A 26,364-nucleotide genomic window follows, 5' to 3' on the forward strand; every position below is an offset into this window, starting at 1 on the left:
TTAATCTCTATACTATTAATATTATTTAATATTATTTAATATTACAATAATTATTTACAATAAAGTTTTAATATAATTACCATTCAAATGTTTAAATTTATGAATTTAATATAAATAATATGTGTAACATTTATTATTAATTACTTGTTAACACAGAATTCTAGAAAATTATTTATTATTTGGAGCTAATAATTATTGATTTCAATTACACTAATGCTTATACTTTTATGCCATCAATTGATATAACATAATTTATTATTATTTCTAATATAATTGTATCATTTAAGTACTTTAATGTATAATTACGATTGAACGGACTGCAACATTTATAATAACGGAATATTACATTTCCCACTTAATCGTTATTTAATCGCGTTCCATAACAGACGTGCCACGTTGAACTGAAAGTTCACTATCAGTGCAGTGTGTTTCGCGCATCGTAACATTTTCTAGAGTAAGACTTTCCGGAATCCGCAATTATTCCGACGTCAGCGACCGTAACGCGTGCACAAAAGATTCGCAACACCTTCCGCGCAATTTTGTTCGCAAGAATACGTAATTATAAGCGACGTGTGCATGCTTTCGGCCGACCTGCTACAACACGAATTTCCGTTGCGTTCAAAGCGTCCGCTGTAATAGTACGTAACGCGTTTCGCGTTCGTGTCCGCAATGTATCAACTCGCGGCAACAAATACCATACTATCGACTTTAGTTTACCTTCACAAAGGTCGTGTTTCCTCCTTTGCGAAAACCGCCGATGGACTTGTTCCAGGAACGAAAAGAACCGGGATCGTTTTATAGCATTTTATAGCATTGCGGACTAGCCAGAAACACTCCCTTTTAACCATTAATTCGTTTGCCTGCGGTTGGTCCCGATACCACGCTGTGAGAGGTGTGTGACCAGTCGGGTCGTGGAAATAATAATAATTCTTTGAAACAACGACCCTGCAGTACGATCCCGATCTTCGTCACTGCCAGACACGAATTGCCATCGTGCTTTTATAGGAAAGTAACGGCTTGGAAATAAAATATATAATGTACTAATGTATTAATTTTCATGGTTTATTACTACTTGATCAATCGGTGCTTTTTGTAAATACTGTAAAAATAAATAGAAGAGTCGGATATAAATGAATCCTTAATGAATCGTATTAAAACTTTCTTGAAATACGCGAAAAAATAGTATGTAATTTGGAAAAAAATTGTTCTTAAAATAAGACTTATTCTTATTTGTAAAAGAATTTTTTAATTGTTGAATTTGAGTTGTAATTGAGTGAAAAGCGAAAAAACATTCTGATATTATGATATGATGATTATTCGATGATTTCTAGTTATTTTAGTTGAATTTTATCGATTTTAATTTTGATGCAGAAAAGATAGAATTACGAGAATTGTAAAATCAATAAATGATAAAACATCACAGAGATTGTAAACAGCAAAACAAATGTGTTTTATACATTGATTGAACAGCCAGATATCACTGCAATATAATTTATTGAGATTTTATTGTTTTTCTCTCTCTTCCTGACTTTCTCTCTCTCTCTCTCTCTCTCTCTCTCTCTCTCTCTCTCTCTTATTGGCATGCATTCATGTGATGTACGCGACATTGATAGAATTGTAATTTGTCAATGAGATTGTATGTCAAATATCTGTTCTAACATAATGATCAATAACAATACCTTTTGTCAGTGCATGAATTTCCGACATGATTATTAATGCGCTCATTCAGATAATGTCTGATTGGAATAGCTAATATATCTCTCTCTTTGTGTTTCTCTCTCTCTCTCTTTCTCTCTCAATTATACAAGTTTGAGGAGTAACTTGTATATTAATATGTAAGCAGCTTTTGAAATCGTGATAATAAAATGCGTTAGATTGTTTATTTTTAAAGTTGACACGTAAATTAACTAAAAAAGATTAAATTTAATTATATAAAATACACATTGATATGCAATATTAATTTAAAAATCCTAAGATTACAAAAGATTTATATCTTGCAAAGAATTGTAATCTTACATCAATCAATCAAGCTCTCCTGGTTATATATCAAGGAAGTATAAATGACAAATTCTATTTAAGTTAGAAAATTATTCAAATAAGAAAATTCAATTATACGCACTTTTTTTATATATCTTTAATATATATTTTTTATAAATATATATATCTTTTTACAAATTTTAATCGTAGCAGTGAAAAGTTATGTATATTTTGTAATAGTTCTCGTGATATGCAATTGATTTCGACCACATCTTACGAAATCACTCATTACATACCAATTTCCGAAACAGTCAATTAGCATTTTTCGTTTGCGCTGCCATAAAAGTGATGCAATCACAGTCGTGCAGCGAACCGGAGATTTTTGCTCGCCCTCTCATAGAGAAAGCGCGAGCAGAATTTTCGATTATTCTGACCGTTCTTGTCTCGCGCAATTTTCCAATGCTGTTTCCAATGTTGCTTTCCCGATGCGAAACTCATTGTTAGAAGCGACAGGCAGATCCGTTAATTTCCCGTAGTCGGGACAACGCGATAACGAGCGCAATATTACTTACACTTGATGTATATGCATAGAACATTATGCGCCGCGTTAATCTTACTTCGAAATTTTATTATTCGCGTTGCGCAACAAGCTACATACAAATTAATTATTCACAATGTTGTCTGGCAAGTTATCCACGAAACTCATGATGGAAACTACTGCCACCAGCGCGAAAGGTAATACATATGCAGTTCTAATTACTACCAGTTGTATATCGCGAACGGAATAATTACGAGCATTGGGGGAATTATAAAATTGACTGGCATCTGCAAAATATCGCGCAAATTGAACGAGTATTTATTTAACGAGAGAGGAGATATATATATTTTATTGCAACGAATTATTATTTTTCCTGTTATAATAACCAATCAAAGTCACGAGAATTACGCTCATTAAATGTAAAGAATGTTTAAAACATATATTCTTGTCCAATTATAATTATTCGAAGAAATACATATACATGTTTGAAATATATTCTTTACACAAGACCTTCTTTACCTTACATACTATTTCGCTCGAATTTTGCCAAGTCCATTTAGAAGTTTACTGCCGCTTAAATAAAGTGAACGTAATTTGGAATTAAGCAGCAGCTCTCGCGTTTACCGAATATACTTTTTTGCACAAATCGAAATATTATGCTAAAAGCAGACTAAAACTAATTATCAAAGGATATTGTATATTACACGCGTAGCAAAAATAAATTATAATATTTCAAATATTTCTATTACTATTAAAACATACATACAACTTTTTTCAAATTATTTTATACATATAATTTGATAAAACATACAAAAAAACGTGTTATGTCGTAGAACAAATATTATAGATACAGATTTTCTTTAATTTTAATACTTTAATACTTTAATATTTTTAATAGTTTAATAATTGATTCTGTATATGTGTTGCATTTTGTGATTTCTATATAAAAGTAAATCTATTAGTAAAAGATTCAATTTTAATTATGCTTTATAAACACAAATAGTTTCGTGAAGGGCTGACATAATCATATACAATGGTTTACTAAAAATAAAATACTTGAATAACTCTTGTAGATTTAAAGATATTAAAAGATATTAAAAATGTAATTTGTATAATTTAAGGAGGCAAAGCGGGAAGAATTTTTATGACGTAGAATAAATTCCTTTTAGTACTAATAATAAAATATAAAAGAAGAAAGTAAAAATATTATTCTTTTACTTAAAAGAAAACATATTGATTTTGAAAACTTTTAAATAATGATCATAAAAAAAATTCTGCTTCATACTTATTCTTCACACAAATTATGCAACTTATACAAATTATATTCCTGACTCCTTTCTCGTATTTTTAAACTTAGGAGAATTCTTCAGGTATTCTATTTTTGAGATGAAAGTTCTCTACACATATATTATATTATAGATTCATGTATTTATACATGCACGAGTGAAAACATTTCTAACTTTATATAGACGCCTGTTAGAATTTCTCACGTAAAACACATTTTCCGTTTCAACCTCTTGAATACATATACACTTCGAGAAATCGTAACACACAACCAAATATTTAAACACCACGATCGAAGATAAACTCACCAGTTTCAATTTACAACTTGAAAATATACGAGAACGTAATAGTTATTTCTGAGATAATTTTATTCTTATTAAGCGTATTGGAACGACTTTGAAACGAGAAACGCACAATATTAAGAGACAGTTATCTGCAATACAAACTTATTCTATTGGTCAAAGATTCCTGGCTGTTTTATTGAACGTTTCTTCAATTCGATACAGAAAAACGTGATACAAAATGGATGAAAAACAAACGAGAATTCGAAACTGATACTGCTTGTGGGACGAGCACGTGAAAGAATGACAATCTTCATACGCAGAAAGTGAGGGAAAAATCCCGCTTATGATGCCTTAGGGTATACGGAATGGCATGTCAGTGCAAATGACACCGCAAACGTGCATCTCCCGTATTTTTCACGCTCGATTGTACATCATATTACATACAATCGGTTTAAGAAATCCTTCACTTTAATACACTCTCTCAATTCCTTTTTCTTTTTACGCAATATAAATGAGATTATCGACAGAAGAGCCTTGGCTTGACGGACATATCGTAAACGCTCAGAGGGCACGAGGAAGTAATTGCAGGGATCAGGACGTTCTGTATGGAGTGAATCGATAGCGGAGCGGTCCACGTCCCCTCCGAGGCTGTTACACCAGACTCCACGTCTGAAACTCTGCAAATAATTAAATACTCTTCGTAACAGCCAATTCCATCATAAGCCGGGACGCATTGACACATCAAGCAGACAAACTTTAAAGACTTTGAAATATTAACGCTCTCTGGAGTACAGTATGATTGGAATTTAATTCTCAACAGACGAGGTCATATTTTTCTCGTCGCTTATCAATAACAGCAGCAGAAAGTAATATCTTTTATTATATTCTGATTATTACATTTTTAAGGGTAGAAAAATATCTAAAGATAAGAATAACAGCTCTGAATAGCAGTTGGATTTTTTCGAAATTGTGATTAACGAGAATCATGTGCGTTCGAGAAACAAATGGAGAGAAATAAAAATAAGGAGAGTTAGAGTCTCGAAACCGTGAAGCAGCTTGCAAAACTTTCAGATACCCGTCTGCCCATGTAACCGACTTAACCGACTCTTTGTTAGTTGGCGAAAACAAGACGTCATAAACTGATACTTGGTAGGCACTTACGTCTTGAGAACGGGCGGTGCATAAAGAATGACGGGATTCACGAGCGGCGGTTTCAAAAGCACAACGTCGACGCCCGAGGAATGTAATTCGCTTTTTAACGCTTCGGCGGCACCTTCCACGGCCCGACGAGATGCACTGAAGGCCACTAATCCGGAGCCCGTCCTGCTGCTGTAGCTCGTCTCGGAGTCGCCCAAGAGAACGATGCGGCCTTATATATTTTTAGGAACATATATACTTTTTTAGCGACATACTTAATGATAAGAAATATTTCGAAAATTATCTTCTTTAAAACAAGATGAAACACTGGTGTTTCATGTAAGAAAAGGCAAACAATGGTTTCTTTAATATCATAATAAGTATATTTAACGAACCTCTCTTAATACGCAAAAGAGGGATGAATACTCTGGCTGTTCTGAGCGGAGCGACCAGATTATGACGCAACATGGACTCCCACATCGAGCTGGTCTGTTTCTCTATGACACCTGGCAAAACCAAGCCACCCGTGTGCACGACCGCCCAGAGACCTGCAATTAAGTGAAGTTGAGCACTTCGATGTACTTAAAGAGACCGTCTTCGAATGGCGCGGAAACGAAGTAGACGGAAGTTTATTTTACTTGAATTTTACTCATATCGAATCGCGCTAACGAGAACAATACGTACAGTTAGTAACGAGGAATCGCGAGTAATTACGGTTTCTAATGATATAGAGCATCTAAAATTTCATCTCCAAGTATGACTTTTAATAATAAAAATATATTTCCATTCACATATGCTATCCACATTAACTAACATTAAATAAATGTATTCGATGCGCTTTCTTTTCAGTTTTTCGCAACATTTGCCTGACAGCTTCGCGGAGATAACAAATAGCAGAGATCCACGAATCTGACGTTTGCGCTTATTTATTCTGCGCGATGAAAGAAATATGTTATATCCTCGTGTTTTCCTATTACTTCTATTGTGTTATACACGAATATCGTGCGAGATGTATCACGTGATTTCTGCAAATGCTTGTCAAATAAAACTTTTGATACAATCATCGTTGTATAAGAGAATTAAAAATTTATTATTTATATTATATTTAACAATTAATTTACAAATTTTCAAAAATCTTGTTTTTATTCTCTTATCTTAAATACTTTGTTTATTCTATTCTATGATTTTTTCGATTCATATGAATTTTGTCTGGTTTCTTATATGTGATAGACTCATCAATATCTATCCAGTTGACGTCGATAAAACCTCAAAAAATACTTTATCGAATCTAACAAGATTGTGAATGATTGCTATGATATTGATTGTATATCTGAAACAGTCTGAGTTCATATTTCCTACATGTTAGTATCCATACATTGAAATATAGAACTTTTTCTTAGAGTTTAGTAATATTTCTCTCACAGATAATTAACAATAAAATTAATAAAGCTACATATAAAATGAAATTGAATGTGTAAAAGACTTCTTTTGATTTACTGAATAAATAATGAAATGTTTCGAAAATATAACTGACGGATATAATATATATATATTATATTATGCACAATGCATTAAATATAAAAAGGAATAATTATTTCATTTTATTCCTGTATATTTAGTTATCATTTCGTGCAGTTAATTAAATAAAAGAAAAATGAAGATATACAAAACTAAAATGTTTATGAAACATAATTACAAAAATGTATTTTTAAATATATTACACAAATTAAAAATATATATCCGATATATTTTAATATACAATTACGAGAGAATAATATACACAATAAAAAATCAATTTGCATATGTAAATATGTTGGATTTTTTATTGATTAATTTCCGCATTGTAATTCATAATAAATCATAAAGACGAAAAAACAAACAATTTTTCAACATTTTTATATTTAAAGTGTTGATTAAATGACATATATAAATTTATGTGTATTATATAATATTAAATTTTCATAACTTATAATTTATATTATAATATTATGAATTCATATTATAAAAAAATTTTATGAATAAATTGTGTCTTGTTTCCATATTGCACTCATCTACTGTACGCGAAAATATTAAGTTGTTCTATAACTAAATATCGTAGACTAAAAAGTAGAAATTAATTTTCCACGATGATTTTAATACCGATATCAGAATGGCTTTAATATACGATAAGCGCCAGTACTGTAACATCAAGGAAGTAATTATAAACTAAAGCAAAACTAAAGCGAGAAGAAAGCACAGCTATTAAAAGCGTTGTTTACATAGACGATGCACTTTCATAGATTATATGTAAATGAATCATTTACATAGTCTATATGTAGTACAACATTGACTAATATCTCCGTAATACGAGAGAGTAATTAAAGTTTTTCCGAAAAAGTAACATAAAAAGGATGCTTCATAATTTTCGTGTGTCTAAAGATCCTCTTTTCATTCTGTCTTATGTTAGTTTAAATATTCGTATAAGCCCGGTTTCTTCAGAATCAATTTATTCCGAGAGATATATATATATATAAATAAAAAATGAAAAATTTATTATAATTCTTAAAAATATTGCATTTGTGCATAATAGCTCTTTTCTACTAATCACATAGGTATATGTTGCATAATATATAATAAAATATTAAACAAATAAATTAAACAAATAATGATTAAACTCTCAAAGTCTTTCTTAAATTATGTACAGTAAGATTTATATTTACTTATTCATATTATAATTAGGAAGAAAAATCTAGTTATCTCTCTTCATTCAATTTCATGAGTTGAGGAAATCGGACTAGATTAATAAAAAATGTCTTGCCATCTTCGCCAGCTGGAAGTTTTGCCCTGACAGCGTCCAAACAAGCGCGCAAACTGTCCTCTCTCGTTGGATCCAACTCCAATGGCACGATTTGGCCGCGGGCACGTGCAGTTTCCAGTTGCTGTGGATTATTGTCACCCGCACCTCCGGGTTCGCTCTCTTTCTGCCGTTCCGATTCGATCGCCTTCAGGATTTTGACCGAGGGTGAGTTGCCTGTTGGATCCAGCAGACCCGCGAAAACCTGTCATAGAGGAGAAACATGACGTCACGTTATGTTTTGAAAGCCCATCGTCACCGCAATTTCGCGTGCCACTCCGTTACACAAGCCACCATATCGATATCACTCGATAACGTTATGCTTTGATACTGATACGTCATGTTAAATGACATATAAACTCGTTTATAATCAATGAACTGGATCTTAAATAAAGAATGAAAAACTTGAAATTTTTTCGACATTTTTTGCTTTTAATTAAAAAAGAAAATTTGATGTTGGCGTCCAATTAAGATCACAATCAAACAATATGATATATATTACATAACTTAATAATATACATTACATATAAGATAATTTATTAATAATATATTATCGTTATATTACTTAAAAAAATTTTTTAAGTTGTGTGTGTGTGTGTGCTTCTTTTTTATAAAATTTTAAAAAACTTTGACTTTTTTAAATCTCTCTTGTATCATGAATGACAATTTAAAATACATTTTTTATAAATTACAAAATCCAATTAAATCATTTAACAATCTTCATGTAAATCAGCTGCGGTCGTTTGACATACGCGGCTCTTGGTGCATAAAAGGTAATAGAGGTAATCCAAAGCTCGAATTTCAGACACATGGAACAATCGAACCACAATTGGAATCCGTTCGTAGATGACCTACATTAACTTTGCCTTTGTACGACATGAAAGTTTCGTGTGCCGTTCAATTCTAATTTAAAGTGCATACTTAGTAGGAAGCACGCGGATGACGTAAGTTGATTAACTGTAAATCGTTAATGAAATCAAACTAAATTTCAACATTAAATATTAATCTAAACGTTACAAAAATATCAATAAATAAGGCAACATAAGTTCATGTTGAATTAAAAAATGAAATTAAATTATTAAATTATCGCGCATATTATATACAGATTATAAAGGAAATTATTGCCCCGCGCGTGTGTTCAATGTATCTTTTCAAAAAACTAATATTGAAGATGTATATGATCTCAAGAAGATATGTATTTGACTCAAGAGACCAGAACTATCATAATATCAGTACGAAGTTATGTTTTGCAAGTTTCTACTCGAGTGGAATCCCACTTTACCGAATATTCATCTTTTAGTGGCAATCTTTGATTGAGCAGAGCTCTTGAGTGGTGACGCGATATACTCGACGGGACTGGGTGAATACGTGAATACCTGTCGAGATTGTCGGCAGAACTGATTTAAGGGCTCACCGATGTTCCGCTCCCTTGACACAAGGAAACTAATTTGGAGCCCGGACTCCGACAATTTGAAATATGTTGCACGCTCGAAGGGATAATAGGGATTCTGACGTGAGGCCGCGAGATATTGCGTTTCAACGGTTGTCATCATGTTCAACTTTGGCTGTACAACCGCAAAAAGAATGGACATATGAGAAGATGTCTGATGCCTATCCATTCTAACGTTAATCGTGTCCGAGAGAACTGTCAGCTATTCGCAAAGTTAGTTTCTCATCTCCTATCACGAAGAAGAAAATAAAGATTGATTTCCGAACAAAGATAAAAATATGAACAATTTTTTCACACAAATTGCATTTATTATTGAAAATTCGAGATGAAAGTATAGTCAAAATATGTAATCGTTTCGATCTTCGATTATTAATTATTACGAGAAATTTACAATATATAGATACAAGTCACATACTCGGATAATATAATATCTCCATTGATTTCCCACTAGTTGACGTAACAACAAAAACATTCGGTACGATTCCCACACAATGAAGCTGCAAGCCGTTATTTTGCATAGCCTTCAGCGCGGTTTTCTCTCTCTCCCTCCCTCCCTCCCTTCCTCTCTCTCTCTTTGTCTTTATCTATCCATCGCTCTATCTCTCGCTCGAGTTTGAATATTTAACAACCGCAGAATATCGGCGGTTGTGGTATAATGCGGAGGGAGAGCAAACGTACGGCGAAGTTTACGTAGCGCCGGTAATTTATGGCAGAGATGTGCATACTCTTCCTCCTCCCGAGGTCGTTATTACCTTGTAACCGGCTTCGTAGAGTGCAAGGGCGATTTGCAGGCCTACACATGTATCACAGCTGGTAACAAGTACGTGACGTTTGTTACGTGACTCGTACTCATCGGTGGCATTCCTGGATTGTCGCATCAGATAGGCCAATAGAGCCGCAACAATCGAGCATAGAGCCAATATTTGCAGGGCCAGAATGGCCCCGGTTTCAACATCCATTGTGCGACTGGTTGCGGCTGCAGCAGATCTGCGAAATAAAAGAAGTATTCGCGTTAATCGTCGCATAATGGATTTATTTTTCAATAAACATCAATGGTATTTCAACGGAATCCGAATATATTTAATAGAATTTTATCCTTTCTATATGTCTAATTAAATGTCTAAAATAAATAATTATATTTTTTCTGAATAAATATAAAGATATTAAATATAAAGTACAAAATAATAAGTATGGAGATATTATTTTTAAATATATATATATATGTTAGATAGTTATGTAAGAATGTTTTCGCAGAATTAACGATAAGTAGAATATTTATTGAATATATATTTCATATGCTATCTGAAATAGTATGCAATTGCGATAATATCAAATAATGATAATAATAACATCAACTTTCACACAAAGCGACAATTATTAATTAATTGAGAAGGTATATTCTTGCATGAAAATTGTGAGGCAGCGCTAATGAATAATTTTCAAAGGAAAGTGCTTTATTATCCTTAATATGGCACTTTTATCATAGCACGCGAACAATAGCAGGCATAAATCTCAAGTATTCATATTTCTTACAAGATGAATGAGATATTTGTTAATTATACGAATGTATATAGCGACGAGATTTTATGAATAGAACATCAAATATTTAATAAACGAATGAATGTACACAAAAACTTAATTTTAACTAATTTTAATGCATCCAAGAAATTTTTTTGCATTCAAAAAATATCAATGTATAATACATATTTATAAAGCTACATCAAAGTATAGCTTTAAATCTAGAATCAATTCGGAATTTTAATTCTGAATTTTTAAATTAAATTATAAATCCCCTTCGCGCGAGAAAAATTCGTGAAAAGTTTATAATTTTTTATGCATTCTTAACATTCTTCGCATTTTTATATGTATCGAAGGTTTACATATTAAATTTTGAAGAGAGTTTGTACAGAAAAACCTTAAATTAGAGAGGGAATAGGGCTCATGAATAATTTAGTTTTTGTTTTACACAGTAAACACAGGTAAAGACTCGATAGATGAAAGAATCAAAAAACGTCTAAGAAGTGCATTCGAGGAATTGATTCTCCGGTGAAAAGTGAACGGCGGGGCGGGGTCGCTTTTGCTCGGAAGAATCACTCGCCTTTCTAAACTGTATCTAGGCTCGGTCTACTAGGTCAGCTACCGATTTTCCGCAATGCTCGTTTGGAAATCGCTTGCCGGATTCGCGAGATAGATCGATGAACACACCAGTGAAATTCCGACAATCGATGAAAATCGTGCGCGTTTGTTCCTCCTCGCTCGGCTGATTTAATAGCGGCGGAACCGTGTACCGCTAATGTGCCGAATCGATTAAACGGACCGGGCCGTCGTATTTCAGGTCGTATATGGAGGAGGGGACATTTTCTCCCGCGGTACGAAATGTTTCTTCGCGCTTTCTCGCCGATCGCTATCTATAATAGAGAACATCGAACCGCGTCTTTGCGACACGCATCGTGAATCAGGGGATTAATGTGCGCGCGTAATGCAATGTCCGGTGAGCTAGATGGTTCATTATCAGCGGAGAAAAGTCGATTGACAGGCGAAAGAATCCGGGTTCAATTCCCGGTTTAATCTAGCCCTCAGACAAGGAGATTTGAAGTAGAAATATTAAAAATTGAAATCGGGTAATATAAATAAACAAAATTGAAATATTCATTAAAAATCCCAATGGCGTTTCAAATACAACAACCTTATTCAAAATTATAAATAAACTATAAATAAATAAATTATAAATTATAAATAAACAAAATTGAAACATTTATTAAAAATCCCAATGGCGATTCAAGTAAAACAAATATTCAAAAACAACCTTGATGCGGCAAAACGAACATTATCGATTGCACTCAAGAGAACAAGACTGCAGGATAGTTTGTACGAATTTCTCTTGGAGAACATTATTCTCTCGCTCTTTCCACCTTCCTCGGTATGTAAACGTTGGTTTGTACACGCGGAAGAGTAGATGCATTTCTCGAAAAGTATTGTCCGATGCATATCAGGCATAAATATATGTATATACTGTAGAAGAGATATACCGAGACGTGAAACCGATGTTTGCCTTGCACATATTCTATGGTAGTGGTCTGAAGAAGCTTTCTCGCATGCGCATCCACGTTTCTAGTATTTTCAGTATCCCCTCTGGCGAAAGAAACTTTGTTATTTACGTTTCATTTGTTCGCATTTCAAAGTTGCTTGATTAAAGATAACAAAAAAAGAAGAATAAATATCTTATTATATTCTCCTATGCTTTTTGCTTGTGCAAGACAACATTCTTTTGACGGAATATTTTTTATTTGTGTATATATATATATATATATATATATATATATACACAAATTCTTTTACAAGCATATATATATATATATGCTTGTAAAAGAAATGTCTTCATATCTGCAAACTTGTCCATTTCAGAATAAGAAGTTTCATGTACAGATATTTACGCAATCCTTTTCGAGAATGTCGTCCACCTACATACAAAACGATAGAGATGTGCGAAAAGCGATGTATAAAAAGCGTATAACTTTATATTAAAGAACGTCAGCTTGGCGTCTGAGATGTGCAAGCACAAAAACCAGTCCGTTTCTTGCGACATTTTCTTCCGATCGAGGTGACTGAAACATGATTTTCCGTATCTGTCAAAATGTCAGAAAATGACACAATTCTTTGCAGCTTTTTGTTGTAAATCATATTTGTTGTAGAATAAAAAAAAGTGATAATTATATAAATATATATCAGTAACCACTTATCGTTTCCTGATAACATTGATCTCGATCGCGAAGCATGATTTTCATCGTCATAGTGATATACTCGTTGACATACGGCTAATAGATGAGCGTTTGTCATTCGACGCTGAAATTATGTAATAAGCGTTTCATCGCTTCGCGAATGTGTCCATCCGCGATTGTGGACGAATTTAATGCACATAGTGCGTACGTAGCACATTTCTCTCTTCCTGCTGGACCGTGTCATCGCCACTAACTTTCTCTGGAATTCAAGCGTCAGCTAGAAGCATCGCGTTGATGAGGAACATCGTATCTACGCGATATGTATGTCAGATATACCATGTTTCTTTCATCGAAAATATCTGCATATATCTAATTAATCATTTGATTAATGTCTTGAGTATTGTTTTTGTGACCAATTATTGCGTTTATATTTTCTAAGTTTAAAAAATATATTTATTGATGAATTAAAAACTATATTATATATCAATTATATTATTTATATAAATAGAGAAATACTATCGTATTCTCATGCCATATTTTGAAGAAAAATTCAATTTTTTAAATATATATACATATATATTTATAGATTTATATAGTATTTTTTTTTGTTAAGCTTTACGTTAAAGAAGAATATTATATAATAAATTAATATAAAGCAATTCTAGCTTTGTATCTCTATTTGCAAATGAGAAATTTCCCCCGTAATTATTTTGTTAATGATTTCTCTCTCTCGGCTTGGAATTGAATATATGTATAACGTGTCTGAATATAGGTATGACATTTGTCCCTCAATTCTCAAGATGGAAATTACATTAATTATTCTAATTGCGAGTCACGGGAGTAATTTAATAACAAACCGTCGTAGTATAATAGCTCTCCAAATTAAACTTATATTAATGAAAACGTACATCCCAGTAATATATATAAATGTGTTTTATCTAAAATATGCTCATATATAAATTCTTAAATACTTACATAGAATACGAGATTATATAATTTAAAGTAATACTAAAAAAATTTCAATGTCTTTAAATGAGACAAATATATTTATATCATGTGATTATGCGCGGATATAAATATATTTGTCTCATTTAAAGACATTGAAATTTTTTTAGTATTACTTTAAATTATAATAATATAACATAATTAATTTTTTTAAACAACACGATAAGAAACTGGCAAATAAGAGCCACCGTGGATGGTAGTGCGTACAATTTTTCTTAAATTATTCGTGAAAATTTAAACATGCACAAGGCATATACATATATTTTACTTGGTGCAATTTACCAAGATATAGATTCTCATTTTTGAGAATTCTATAAGCCTCTCTTTACTTCCCTGAAGAGACATAGACGAGAAAAATATCGAGGCGAAGTTGCTGAATTGGGAATCGAACCCGAGTCTTTCGCTTGCTAGGCGACTGCTCTTACCACTGAGCTATTCAGCCCCACACTCGACATCCTTCTCGTCCCCCTCTAATTCTTTGATTTATTAATTTTTTTACACACAATATAATAAACATTCTCGTCATTCACATTGCTCATCGTTCACTTGAAAGAAAAATTTATCGTTATATTGTCTCTCTTAATCTCTGCTTTACATTAAATTAAGTGATTATATTGCAATTGGATTGCGTAAAGTAATTGATAATTGTTAAAATTTAACAATACATGAAAATAGCTTCCCTATTATTTCTCTCTAAAGAAAGATGAAAAAGTATTAAAAATTTAATAATAAGTCAAACTGTCTCAAAATATTGGTTATATTTGTAATTGAAGGGAGAGTATTGACTTGTGCCGCATGGATAGAAGCAACTTGCATATTGCAACGCCATGCTAATAAGCGACTATGTCATCTCAATTAATCGCTAGTGCCGAGTCTGTCGCGAGACGTGCGCCAGTTGGAATGTTGGAAGTTACAACGGGTATGCGCGAAGGGGTGACTGGGGGAGAGGAGGGAACAAAGCTTTCCCTGCATGGGGACAGTATGCAACTATCCGTGGTTGTGGCAACGATCCTCCTTTCCTATATCGCTAACACGTGTGTATTATACCCGAACGATAGCAGCACCAAGCATGCTTATCATGCAGCTGCTGCAACACATTCACCCGTTATATCTGATAAAAATAACCAGCGCATTTATCAGACGGGGGATTGCTCAAAGGTAATCACTGCATTCCTCCAGGTGTTTACCAGGTTTTTCCCTGCATCCACAACGAATGCATGTGTTCACGCGTCGCTTGGTAGCGAGCAACGCGATAGTTTTTTTAGCGCGAATTAACGCCTGTGTCTCTCGAGCGCTTTGCGAACCCCCGAACAGTTTGCGCATGCAATTAACGCTCGTTAATTATTTGACTCTTTAGCGTTCCGCAATTTCCTCCTGGAGAGAGGAAGAGAGATTCAGGAAACTAAATTCATCAATTCAAATCGATTCGAGCGAGCAAACAATACAAATGCAAATTACGAAGAGATCTATTCGGATATATAGTGTTTAATCGCTCGCATAAACGAAATCTAGCGAAAGTAGCTGATGCGGAGAACAAAATAGCCCGGTAAAGTGTGTCTGTATTTAGTCTTTCAAACTGACAATGAAAGCATTACTCTTGATGGTATCGTTCGATCTCATCATTCAATATTAATATTCAAGCTTCAATCTCTCGAGAGATTCATTACTTAGCGTATGTAACAGGTACCAAAGCGGGGAAACCAAAGCGATATTACGTATAAGTACATTGCACTGTTGCATCAGTGATTATCGTTCGATAATTAACGCTACTTGATAGCTAATTACTCTCGATTGCATCGTCAATCATCGATTCGCTTGGCCGTGCATTTCTGTGCGTTTAACCATCGGTTTGTGGGAAGAGAAGGAATTAAATCGCGATTTTGCCGAGGGTAACGAAGCATTTTAGGAAGAGCGATCTTCGGCCGCGTGCTCTCTGTAACTAATGTATGCCAAATGATTATTCCTCGCTCCGGTGTGTGCATCCTGCTATAAAATTAACGGGCTTTTTCCTTCGATTTCGCATGTGGAAAAGGTTGGCAGGAAAACGCGTCGCATAGCTAAGCCTCAACGTTTGTACTATGTGCATCTAGATTAAAAATTTTATTTTGAAAAACAACACATCCACGACTATAAAAAAATAAATAAATATTTTTTTTTCACATCGTGCGGTCTATTTCGATTTTTCCTCAATAAAAATGTCCGAGGTCCCTTTAGTTTTCAAGTAAAATGAAACGTGAGAGAATTTAACGAATTGAGAACGATTCAGAAGGAAAACTAATTATCAAAATTACATTTTTCAATCAATTTCGATTTCCATTTATAGAATTTTAATTTAAAGTTTATATGAAATAAAAATGTATTTTAAAAGATAACATATATATACACCCATAAAAAATAACTGAATGTTTTTTTTTGCATTCTACAGTCTATTTTGTTTCTTCCTCAATAAAAATATCGAGGTCCCTCTAGTTTTCAAGTAAAATGAAACGTAAAAAAATTTAACAAATTAAGCTTTAGAGAAGAGAAATTAAATTAAATTAAAACTATTAAAATCACAAGAAATCATAGAAATGATTAAAATCATATATTTCACTAGAGAAATTGTTAAAATCATAATAATTAACAATTAAATCGAAATTGGCAACTTAGAACCACAGTGCGGTAGTTGGAGCGCAGAGAAGAAACAACACTTCCTTCTTTCTGATTACTCATATATAAAAATTATTTTGAAATATACGAGTAATCAGAAAGAAGGAAGTGTTGTTTCTTCTCTGCGCTCCAACTATCGCACTGTGACTCTAAGTTGCCAATTTCGATTTAATTTTTAATTATTATTATTTGAATCAAATTGTAATTTGATTTGATTAAAATCATATTTTTCAATCGATTCAGATTTATAGAAATTTTTTTATTTAAAGATATATAGAATAAAAAGATTATAGAAAATAAAAAAATATGTACTTGTTAAATATAACAGAAAGTAAGAATTAATCATTATTTTTGACATTTTAGAAAAGTATATTTATATTGATTATACACATACAAAAACCGATCCGATGCTTTTGAAATTTTTTGTATAAATTAAACATGTATAATCAATCCAATCATATAAAAATTATCTAAATAATTATGCTTTATAAGTTAATTAAACATTATATATGTAGGATTTTCTTATATTTTTATTATTATCACTATTACATAATGTAGAACATATATATGTATATATATCTCACATAATACATCACTGAACTATACCGTTAATGTGCGCTGACCTCAAGCACACAAGAAATGAAACATTTAAAATTTAACGGATCGTAAGCAATTGACCGTAATATTGCAAATATAAATTATAATATTAAGTAGACATTTTTCAACATTTTAATTGCAATTTCCTTGTTATTTCTGAGATTTATATTCGTGAAAACATGCAGGGAGGCGGAAAATTTGCGGAAGTATTCGCGAATATCGACGCGAATACTTATCGCGGAGAGGACGCAGGTTAACGGCTTTGCAAGCGGTCGACCTCCTCTCCTTTCTTCATAATCGTAAGAATTATTGCTCCGACAGTGACTTCTGTTTACGGATGCGTGGGCGTACAACGTGTAATCCGTGGTTACGAGCGTGTGTGCGTGTGTGTACATCAGAATTGCCGGACAACACGAAGCAACGGTACTTGCAGTTGACCGCGAGCGGCCGACCGTGTGTAAGAGGTAAATAGTGCTGGCCCATGTACGTTCAATATTTGCATGACAATTTGGAAACGTTCATCTTACACCTACGTATTTATGATAGAAAACGAGTCGTGATTCTAACGGTATTCATCGCATCATCGTACGCTTGTCAATCTATCTCGAAATTATTCCTTGGCAAAGTACAATTTCAATTTCGCTATAGACTCGTGCATAAATTCATCGATGATACTTCCATATCCTTATAATAACAGTTTTCGATATTAAAAGATTATACAAAATAAAAAAATATACTTATGTATTTATTAAAAATAATAGAAAGTAAGAATAATAATTATTTTTGACATTTTAGAAAAGTATATTTATGTTGATTACACACATAGAAAAAATCGATCCGATGTTTTGGGATTTTCTGTATAAATTAAACGCATATAAATTATTTGTTTTTTTAATTACTGCTTTTCAACAGTAATTTATTACTAGATGTATGTACTAAGTGTGTTAAGAAATTCTTATTAGATTACATCGACAGACATATTAAAGAACGTGTCTTAAATTATTTTTGTTTTAATTATTTCTACTATTGTTTGGAAAATATCAGTCTGCTCCGATTTTACCAAAACTTTTTACCTGCATTTAATGCGTTAAACGTGAATTAAAATATTGAATTAAAGTATTATACGATTTTACAAGCAAAAGAGGAATGGTTTACGTGTTTATGGCCAATTAAAAACAAATCGGTACAACACACGAAGTATATGTAATATAATCAATGCAATTATATTGCATATAACCAATTTGTCGTTTTTTCTCTTCCGCCTAATTCTTAAAATATGAAAAAAGGAATGCAAAGTATGAATATTATCTGAGATTTAATTGTGAATAAATAGTGTGCGTTTATTAAAAAATCTAATCTAATATCTTTTACAATGTGATTGATATCTCTGCACTATTCATTACAATATATAATCATTTGTAATTAGTAATAATGTTAATAGACAACATACGGAACTGTAATTACGTATAAAGATTATCTATGTACGTACGTGAAGCTACCTGAGCGATTTATTTGTGAAAGTATTGCCGCGTTCGTTTTATACTGCATTCATATTATATTCTACCATATTCATGACTTCCTGTAGTACAAATGGCAATTCGCATAATATCACCATCAATTTCGTATATCTCATTCTATACATTCTAAGAAATTATAGCATGTTAGTGGCTTAGTATGTAATATGGAAGTTCATAGCTGACATATGCATCCGATCGTCGGAATTGTGATGGTACAATGCTTCTCGGAAAGGTTTGCAAATGATATCTCACAAGGAGAATTAATATTACTAATTATTGAGTCACTCATTCTTTCTATAAATATATTCTATTAAATTATATATATTATATTAAATATTCCAATAAATATATTATATTTAATTATATATATTATATTAAATATTATAATAAATATATTATATATTCTAGTACTATATTATTATTTATAACATATATTGTTATTTTTTAATAAATTATTGATACAATATATCAAAATATAATGTAAATAATATAATGTAACGTAATAAATTCTTAAACTATTTTATTTAAAAATCTAAAATTTCTTAAAATTTTAATTTCAGATCATATAACTTAATTGTTTGTATTAAATTATGGCGTACTAAATCTTGAGGATATTTTCCTAAAACTCAGATTACACAAAAAGCTCTGAATAATTAGAAAGGGAAAACTGTACGAGCGACTTTAGCTTCTGCCGGTTGGAAAAAAAAAGGATTTCAACGGGAGTAATTAAGCGATTCAGGTGGGGAGAGAACTGGACTCTGCGAGCGTGCATGGAGTTCTAATTACATGCGTTAGCTACGATCGCATAAATGAGCCTTGAGTGGTTTTATCGGCATTGCACGATGACAGACCTGGTTTTATAGTTTTCCCCTTGCGCCCCCCTTTTCCATCTCTCTCTCTCCCTCTCCCTCTTTCTCTCTCTCTCTCTCTCTCTCTGTATATCTTGGGGCCGAATATGAAGCGATATGGCGCGTCGTGAAACGCTTAGAAAGTTTAAGCCAAGCACTTTTCCTGCCGTGAACTGAAAGGCTGAGAACGTCATGCTCGTCCAGGAATGCAAGATGCTCGCAAGACTTGCTTCGCCATTGTAATCAGTCGATATTATGATTCACGAGACTCGATATTCAGACTACTTACTTTCGCGAGTGTCGATGAGAAAGTATACATCCATCCGGGTACACTAATAAACTTTACGGATCGCTAGGTCTCGCAAGCAACCGGGACTCTTCGAGTTGAACAGAGAAGTCGAATCGTTAAAAAGTATATTTGTTTGGGACGGATAAAGTTGATCGAGCTTTGTGAAGAATGGAAGAAATTTCGAATCGAATAATTTAAAATGGGTGAAGTGTTGAACTTGCTACTCTTTGTGAAGAAATTTTGAAATCGAATCTCCTTGATATTATTTCCTTCTTCTTCTCTTTGTAGAAACGATTCTCGGTGAAAATTTGAATAAAAAGCGATGTCGTCGAAGATCGGTGAAAATTTGAATGAAAAGCGACGCTGTACCTTCGGAATTAGTTTGCCTGGCGTAAAGGTTCAATTACAGAAATGATGCTGAATGTAGAGCGTTATGCAAACTAATGTGGTGTAATAAATCACTTAATTGAAATCACAATACCACTGTGGTTAATTTATGGCTCGAGAGAACTAAGTGCGTTCTCTCTAATAGCTGACTTTCTTAAGTTACATTGCCTTACCAACAAAATTTGTTTGACACTGGCAATTATTTCTGTCGACCTGATTTCCAAGTTTGTTTTGTAAGTGTAGGATAACTATCAATTTCACTCCGATAATCTCCGTGCAAAGTGAACGCTTTATATCAACATTAACGTTTCACTTACAATTTTATTCTCCTTTTTTCACTATTAGATAAATGCGCGAGTTAATCGTGCATAATCGTGATCCATGCATCGACGCACAACACCTGTAGCAAATATATAAAACTGCTCACATCGCGTCGCCGTAATTAGGGCGTAGCGAAAGTGGCATCTGTCAAGAAAAAAAAAATTAAACGCGCTACTTTTCACTTATAAATTATTTCTTATCGTAATCTTTTGCTTGTAAAACGATTTTATCCTGAAAAATGATACAAAATGAGAATCATATTTTTAGCTTGCTTAATTAATACGATCGCTTCTGAAGAAATTATGTTCTTGACTTTCGTAACGATATTATCGTTTGATCTTGAATAGAAATTCATAAATTACATGTAAAATGATGGATAAATATAATACTTGGCAATTGATATCCTACACTTATGCAATGTAAAGTGCGTTTTATCAAATGTAGGATTCTCTGGAAATATAATCTAATTGTTTCAATGATGAACTGAGATAATTTTAATGAAAAGTGTTCTCGAAAAGTCTTTGATTCACGTATCGAGTGTCTGTAAGCATCGCTCATTTCCACGATCTCTCGAGACGGGCAGAAAAACCGATCTCTCATCGCAAATTTAGAAACTCGTTATTATCGGTCACCGTCATTTTCGCTTGTCGAGTGTCCAGGAAAGATTATAGACCGCCCGCAACAATAACGAAGACATCAACGAGGCGATGATGATGACGGCGCATCGCATGTTCGCCAACAGTGAAGATGATCAGGGAGAGCAGTTTAATTGCGATAAAGCTCGTAATTGCGAAGTGAAAATTAAATCACTAGTTAAGTAGAGCACGTTGAGTGGGCCGAACGTCTGCGAACGTTTGGGAAGAAAAAGATTGCAACCCTGGCATTCGTTGCATCGTAGTCCTCTCAACTTAATTAAGTTGTAATTATTACGCTCCGCGAGAATGGCGTTCAGCGTAGGTTTTCGAAGGTTTTCGAATAAATTATATCTGGAGATAAACCCGCGGTTTCTCTCGGCATCGGACGACCTCACATTCCTACGAATGACATGACGCAGAAACGCTGTTCACGACGTGGATAATCGATCCCGGAAACGGTCTCCTTCGCGATGACACGGTCCGCTAGTAGCGATAATCGAAGGCTCCAAAGCGGAAACGACGAGCCTCACCCCGATCGAGGAATCGAGACAAAGGAGTCGCTCGTGCAAACAAACGCAGCCCTGACATTATGTTCGCGAGTTTCCTTGGATCTCGGAAACCGCGCAAGATACATTTCGCAAACGATACCGTTATACGACGGATTTCCAAATGTAGCGAGATGAAGTTTCGTCGAACTCGAGACTATTCCAAAGCAATTTCGAAGGTAAATCCCAAATATCAGATATCGATTAACGCGATGACTTTAGGACAAACTTTGAAAGAAATTCCTACATTCGGCGAGATTTTAATTCCCTCTTAATGGTTATCGAGACTTATTTAAATGTTTCACGATAAGTCATATCTAACGATGGATTTCTTAACGACGAAGTAGTATCGTTCATTTCAGAACTGTTAAAAACTAATTTGGAAGATAAATTTTGATATAATGATCAGCGTGTTAACTCTAAGATAAATCTACTCTAAGATAAATCTCGGCTTAAATAAATCTTCGCTTTTAATTGAATTTTAATATTATTTTTTCTGGATGGTCGATCAAATATGTCAATTATCTAAATTGCTCTTGGAATTTCAACAAAAGAAAAATCTTTCTACGTCATTAATATATACGCGACAAAATTAGAATATTAATTCATAATTCATTTAATTGCTATTTTCTACGATAATGAGGTCTCTCTGGCATCATACTCAAACAAGCTAGAGTCTAAACTTTATTTTTAACACGAATAAGATTTAAATAATCTCAATGCATTAAAATAATGAATAAATTGCTCTTTTGAATTTATTAACATTCTCTTATCATTAAATCGATAGAATGTGTGATAGAATGATATATAGTACATAAAATAAACCATGATATCATTGATATTTTTTTAGAGCGTTGACATTAGTAATATTATTAATATCTTCATGTTATTAGAATAAGAATATTAACACAATTCATTAAGATTCATGAAACAAGACAACACATTAACAATACATTAAATTTGTTTCAAATATATCATATCTATAAAATTTCTCTATATAATTTATCTATAAAATTAAATTACCTATAAATCATGATAAAAATTGCAGTGAAATATTTTGCGATAAAATTCCATTTATAATTTTATGCATTGTCTAATGTAGGAAATATTAAAGAAGAGTAAAATACATATAAAATATATTAGAATATGCGACGCATGAAATTACAAATAGAATCATTGAAAGCACATCTTTTCAGCAGCATATTATATGAGCAACGTAAACACGAATGGTCAATATAATTTGACATGTTTATTAATATGTATTTTCAATAATATAACATTTACGTTAAACGCGCACACAACAAATAACAAGTTTGAGCCATAAATTTCAGTTAAAGCACCGATGTCTCGAATATTTCAACTGACGGTTGAAATATTGAACGGACGGTTCTATTCAACGTTAAGGATGGATGCCTGGCAGAAGTGACCGTCGATTTCGCAGGTAGACGGATAGGTAGAATTGTGCGCATAACTCACCAGAATTTTATGGATGGTCCGTCGGGATTTCCGGATGGGTTGCCAATACCTCGGCGACGACGGTCGCCTCGCGTCCGCTTTTGGGGCGAAATTCCGTATTACTGAAAGCGGCGCGTAACTGCGAAACGTCGACTTTACGACCAGTCGAAAGTACCGGCGAGCGGGCAAGCCGCGCCGCGGTTTCTACAACACGACTGGCTTTCGAGAATTCCCGCTTGGAATGCCCATGAGAAGGAACGGTATATACGCGATACTCGGGCCGTGCCTACCTCGACGGAATGGAAAAGGCACGGCGAAGGAGGCATCTTCTCGTACCTCCGCCGCGCCTACGGTCACGTGCGTGCCTCTCACATGCATCGCATCGTAATAATTGAGATGCATCGATTGCCATGAAGAAAAAGATGATATTCCAAATTGGACCATCATAGGATTTTATAAAGACGCGCAGTCCATTTTAAAAAAGAAATCGATAAAATGTAACATAGGAGCAGTTTTAAAATCTAATAAGTAGAATTTTATCGGAAGCTATAACAGATCTTTGATCAAGCTCGCAGAGAAGTGTGGATTATCTGATGATATATTTATATTTATATTTATTTTTAATTATATCTTAGAGAATTTAATAACTGAATAATTATTTGAATATATATGTTTTTATAGAGCTTATTCCCTTTTCCGCTTTCAATCTATCTAGCTGAATTAAAAGATAACAGTTAATATTTATTTTAATTTTACCCAAAAATATTTTATTCTTTTTCTCTCTCCCTCCATCTTTCTCTTTCTCTCTCTCTAAACAAATCAATAAAATGGTATGTTATTATTTGAATAATATTATTTGTTTGTAGATTAAGGAATAAGCCATTTATAAAAATGAAATTAGTCAATAATTTATCATATTTACGTTTTAGATAAGATATTTGAATTAAAAATAATTTAATTTTATATAAACTTTCTTATTTTTATATTTAATTTTGTCAAATTATTAAACAAGAAGATGTTATTACGTAGTGACGAACGTTTTAATAATAAATTGAATTGATTATACAGAGTCGAAGCTAATATTTTTTTAGATAAAAGCTGAATGTAAAACAATATTTAAATAAAACAATATTTAATAAAACAATATTTATTAAGATGTTATTTCAAAATTATTACGTACCATTTAGAAAATTAATGAAAGCAGCACGCTATAATATTATTCAAGTTTCACAAGGAAAATTATTAATTCAAGGTATATATTTTTCATTAAATTGTAAGTATGTTTAAAAATTGTTGTACATTAATTGGATGCGTTATATAAGATGATAAAATTTCAGTCTTTCTTTAATATATCACAATTAATATATTATAATATATTACAATTTATTCTTTTTTCTTTGAGTAAGTTTGTATTATTTTCGCAAAATGATTTATAGAAATATATAATAAAATATTTAGGTTTTTTTCTTAGGAACAGATTATATCATTAAAATTATTTATGTAATATAACGTATCTAGTTTTATAATTTTTTCATTAATAATATTTTGAAAGGAAGATATGTATTTATTAAAGGAATATTTATTTCATATTTATTTTATATTTTATAAAATATAAATATTGCATAATAAAAATTAAAAATCTGCAATACACACACAAAATAAGGAAATTATTCAATTGTCTGGCATTCGTGATTTTCTAACTGCGCATTGGAAAGTTATGTAAAGTAAGCGACAGTACTTGAAAGAGTGAAGTCACACGTCTGAAATATTTTCTTCGATACGGCGTATTTTTAGATGAGTCTGCGTTGATCGTTAATCATCACGTACTACTTATTATTTGCGCTTTTTGACATAACGGTGAAGAAATTTATATCGGTCATTACTTGTTCAACGGTTGCATTTAGATTTGCATATATTTGCATATATTTATATTTTAATAATTATTGCTGATTATTAATTGCTGATATTCATCTACATTAGAAATTGTAAATTTTAACTTTTTATTCAATTTTGCTTTCTCCCTCTTTCTCTTTTCCTCTCTCGGTCAATGCATGTTAAGAAATTTTAATCTGGATGTCGTGCATTTATTAATGTGAATTTCACGGTAAATTGTAAGTGGATATGGAAGGAAAGATATTTAACTTCAAAATATGTAATGTTTTCTTGGCTTATTTGTATAAAATTTGCAAATAATTAAAATATTGTTTATTTATTACATTTTTTATAGAAAAGAAACAAATTATATTATATCATATTTATAAATGCAAAGAATGTACAAATTATTTACATTGATCGACATCTACAAATCGATAGAATTTATTACGTCAGAGATATAATCTTTGTCACTATGAGAATAGTAATACAGCATACGATGTAATGTATTTATAGCATGTCTCACTATGAGAAATAATCATCATTTCATAGACTATGTGTAACACAGTTTCATAAATCGTGGGAAATATCCACGCAACTGCTCCGTAAACAATTGCAGAGATTCTTCTCCTAAAGAATAAGCAGTCATTAAATATGTTGACATGTAATCCATGACATAATACGTAATTCGCAAATGTTATCGTCTTGAATATTATTGTATATTATTACATAAATATTAATATGTTAATGATATATATTTATTTAATTCTGTAATGTTTCTCTCTTAGAAAAGCACAGATAATATAATATTATCATTTTAAGTTATAAATTATCAAATTAAATTACAAATTATAAAGAGTGGATTAAATTTACAGAAAGCACAATTTCTACACTGTCAAAGAATTTCTCACCGACTAATATTTACATTGGCATATACTTTTTTCATTTCCCATGAAGGAAATTTTTTCATCGCAGCTTTTAGTTGTATGCGGAAAGGTAACTGACCATTTCGCGGATAACGG

The 26,364-nt window shown here is 32.4% G+C and overlaps 1 protein-coding gene and 1 non-coding gene across 2 annotated transcripts; both read right to left on the minus strand.

Moving 5' to 3' along the window:
• Window positions 1-3,787: 3,787 nt before the first annotated feature.
• LOC105254497 (D-beta-hydroxybutyrate dehydrogenase, mitochondrial) lies at window positions 3,788-23,761 on the minus strand. The gene is made up of 6 exons (XM_011263212.3): window positions 23,492-23,761; window positions 10,256-10,490; window positions 8,018-8,258; window positions 5,616-5,768; window positions 5,245-5,452; window positions 3,788-4,760 (listed from the first exon to the last, which is right to left on the minus strand). Exons 2-6 carry the CDS (start codon window positions 10,460-10,462, stop codon window positions 4,601-4,603), a joined length of 969 nt encoding a protein of 322 aa, XP_011261514.1. The 5' UTR covers window positions 10,463-10,490; window positions 23,492-23,761; the 3' UTR covers window positions 3,788-4,600.
• Trnaa-agc lies at window positions 14,598-14,669 on the minus strand. The gene has a single exon. It is a non-coding gene; the product is annotated as a tRNA-Ala (tRNA).
• Window positions 23,762-26,364: the final 2,603 nt, after the last annotated feature.

This window comes from Camponotus floridanus, unplaced genomic scaffold (genome assembly GCF_003227725.1).
Source record: "Camponotus floridanus strain SB8 unplaced genomic scaffold, Cflo_v7.5 scaffold42, whole genome shotgun sequence".
Taxonomy (NCBI): Eukaryota; Metazoa; Arthropoda; class Insecta; order Hymenoptera; family Formicidae; genus Camponotus; species Camponotus floridanus.

Bases quoted from the DNA above. Each gene is read 5' to 3' on its own strand.
- LOC105254497 (XM_011263212.3), bottom strand. From the start codon at position 10,462: ATGGATGTTGAAACCGGGGCCATTCTGGCCCTGCAAATATTGGCTCTA. The intron at 8,259-10,255 runs GTAATAACGACC...CCTCTATGACAG, and splicing joins TCTACGAAGCCGGTTACAAG to GTTTTCGCGGGTCTGCTGGA. The intron at 5,769-8,017 runs GCAAGACATTTT...ACTTAATTGCAG, and splicing joins ACTTCCAGCTGGCGAAGATG to GTCTCTGGGCGGTCGTGCAC.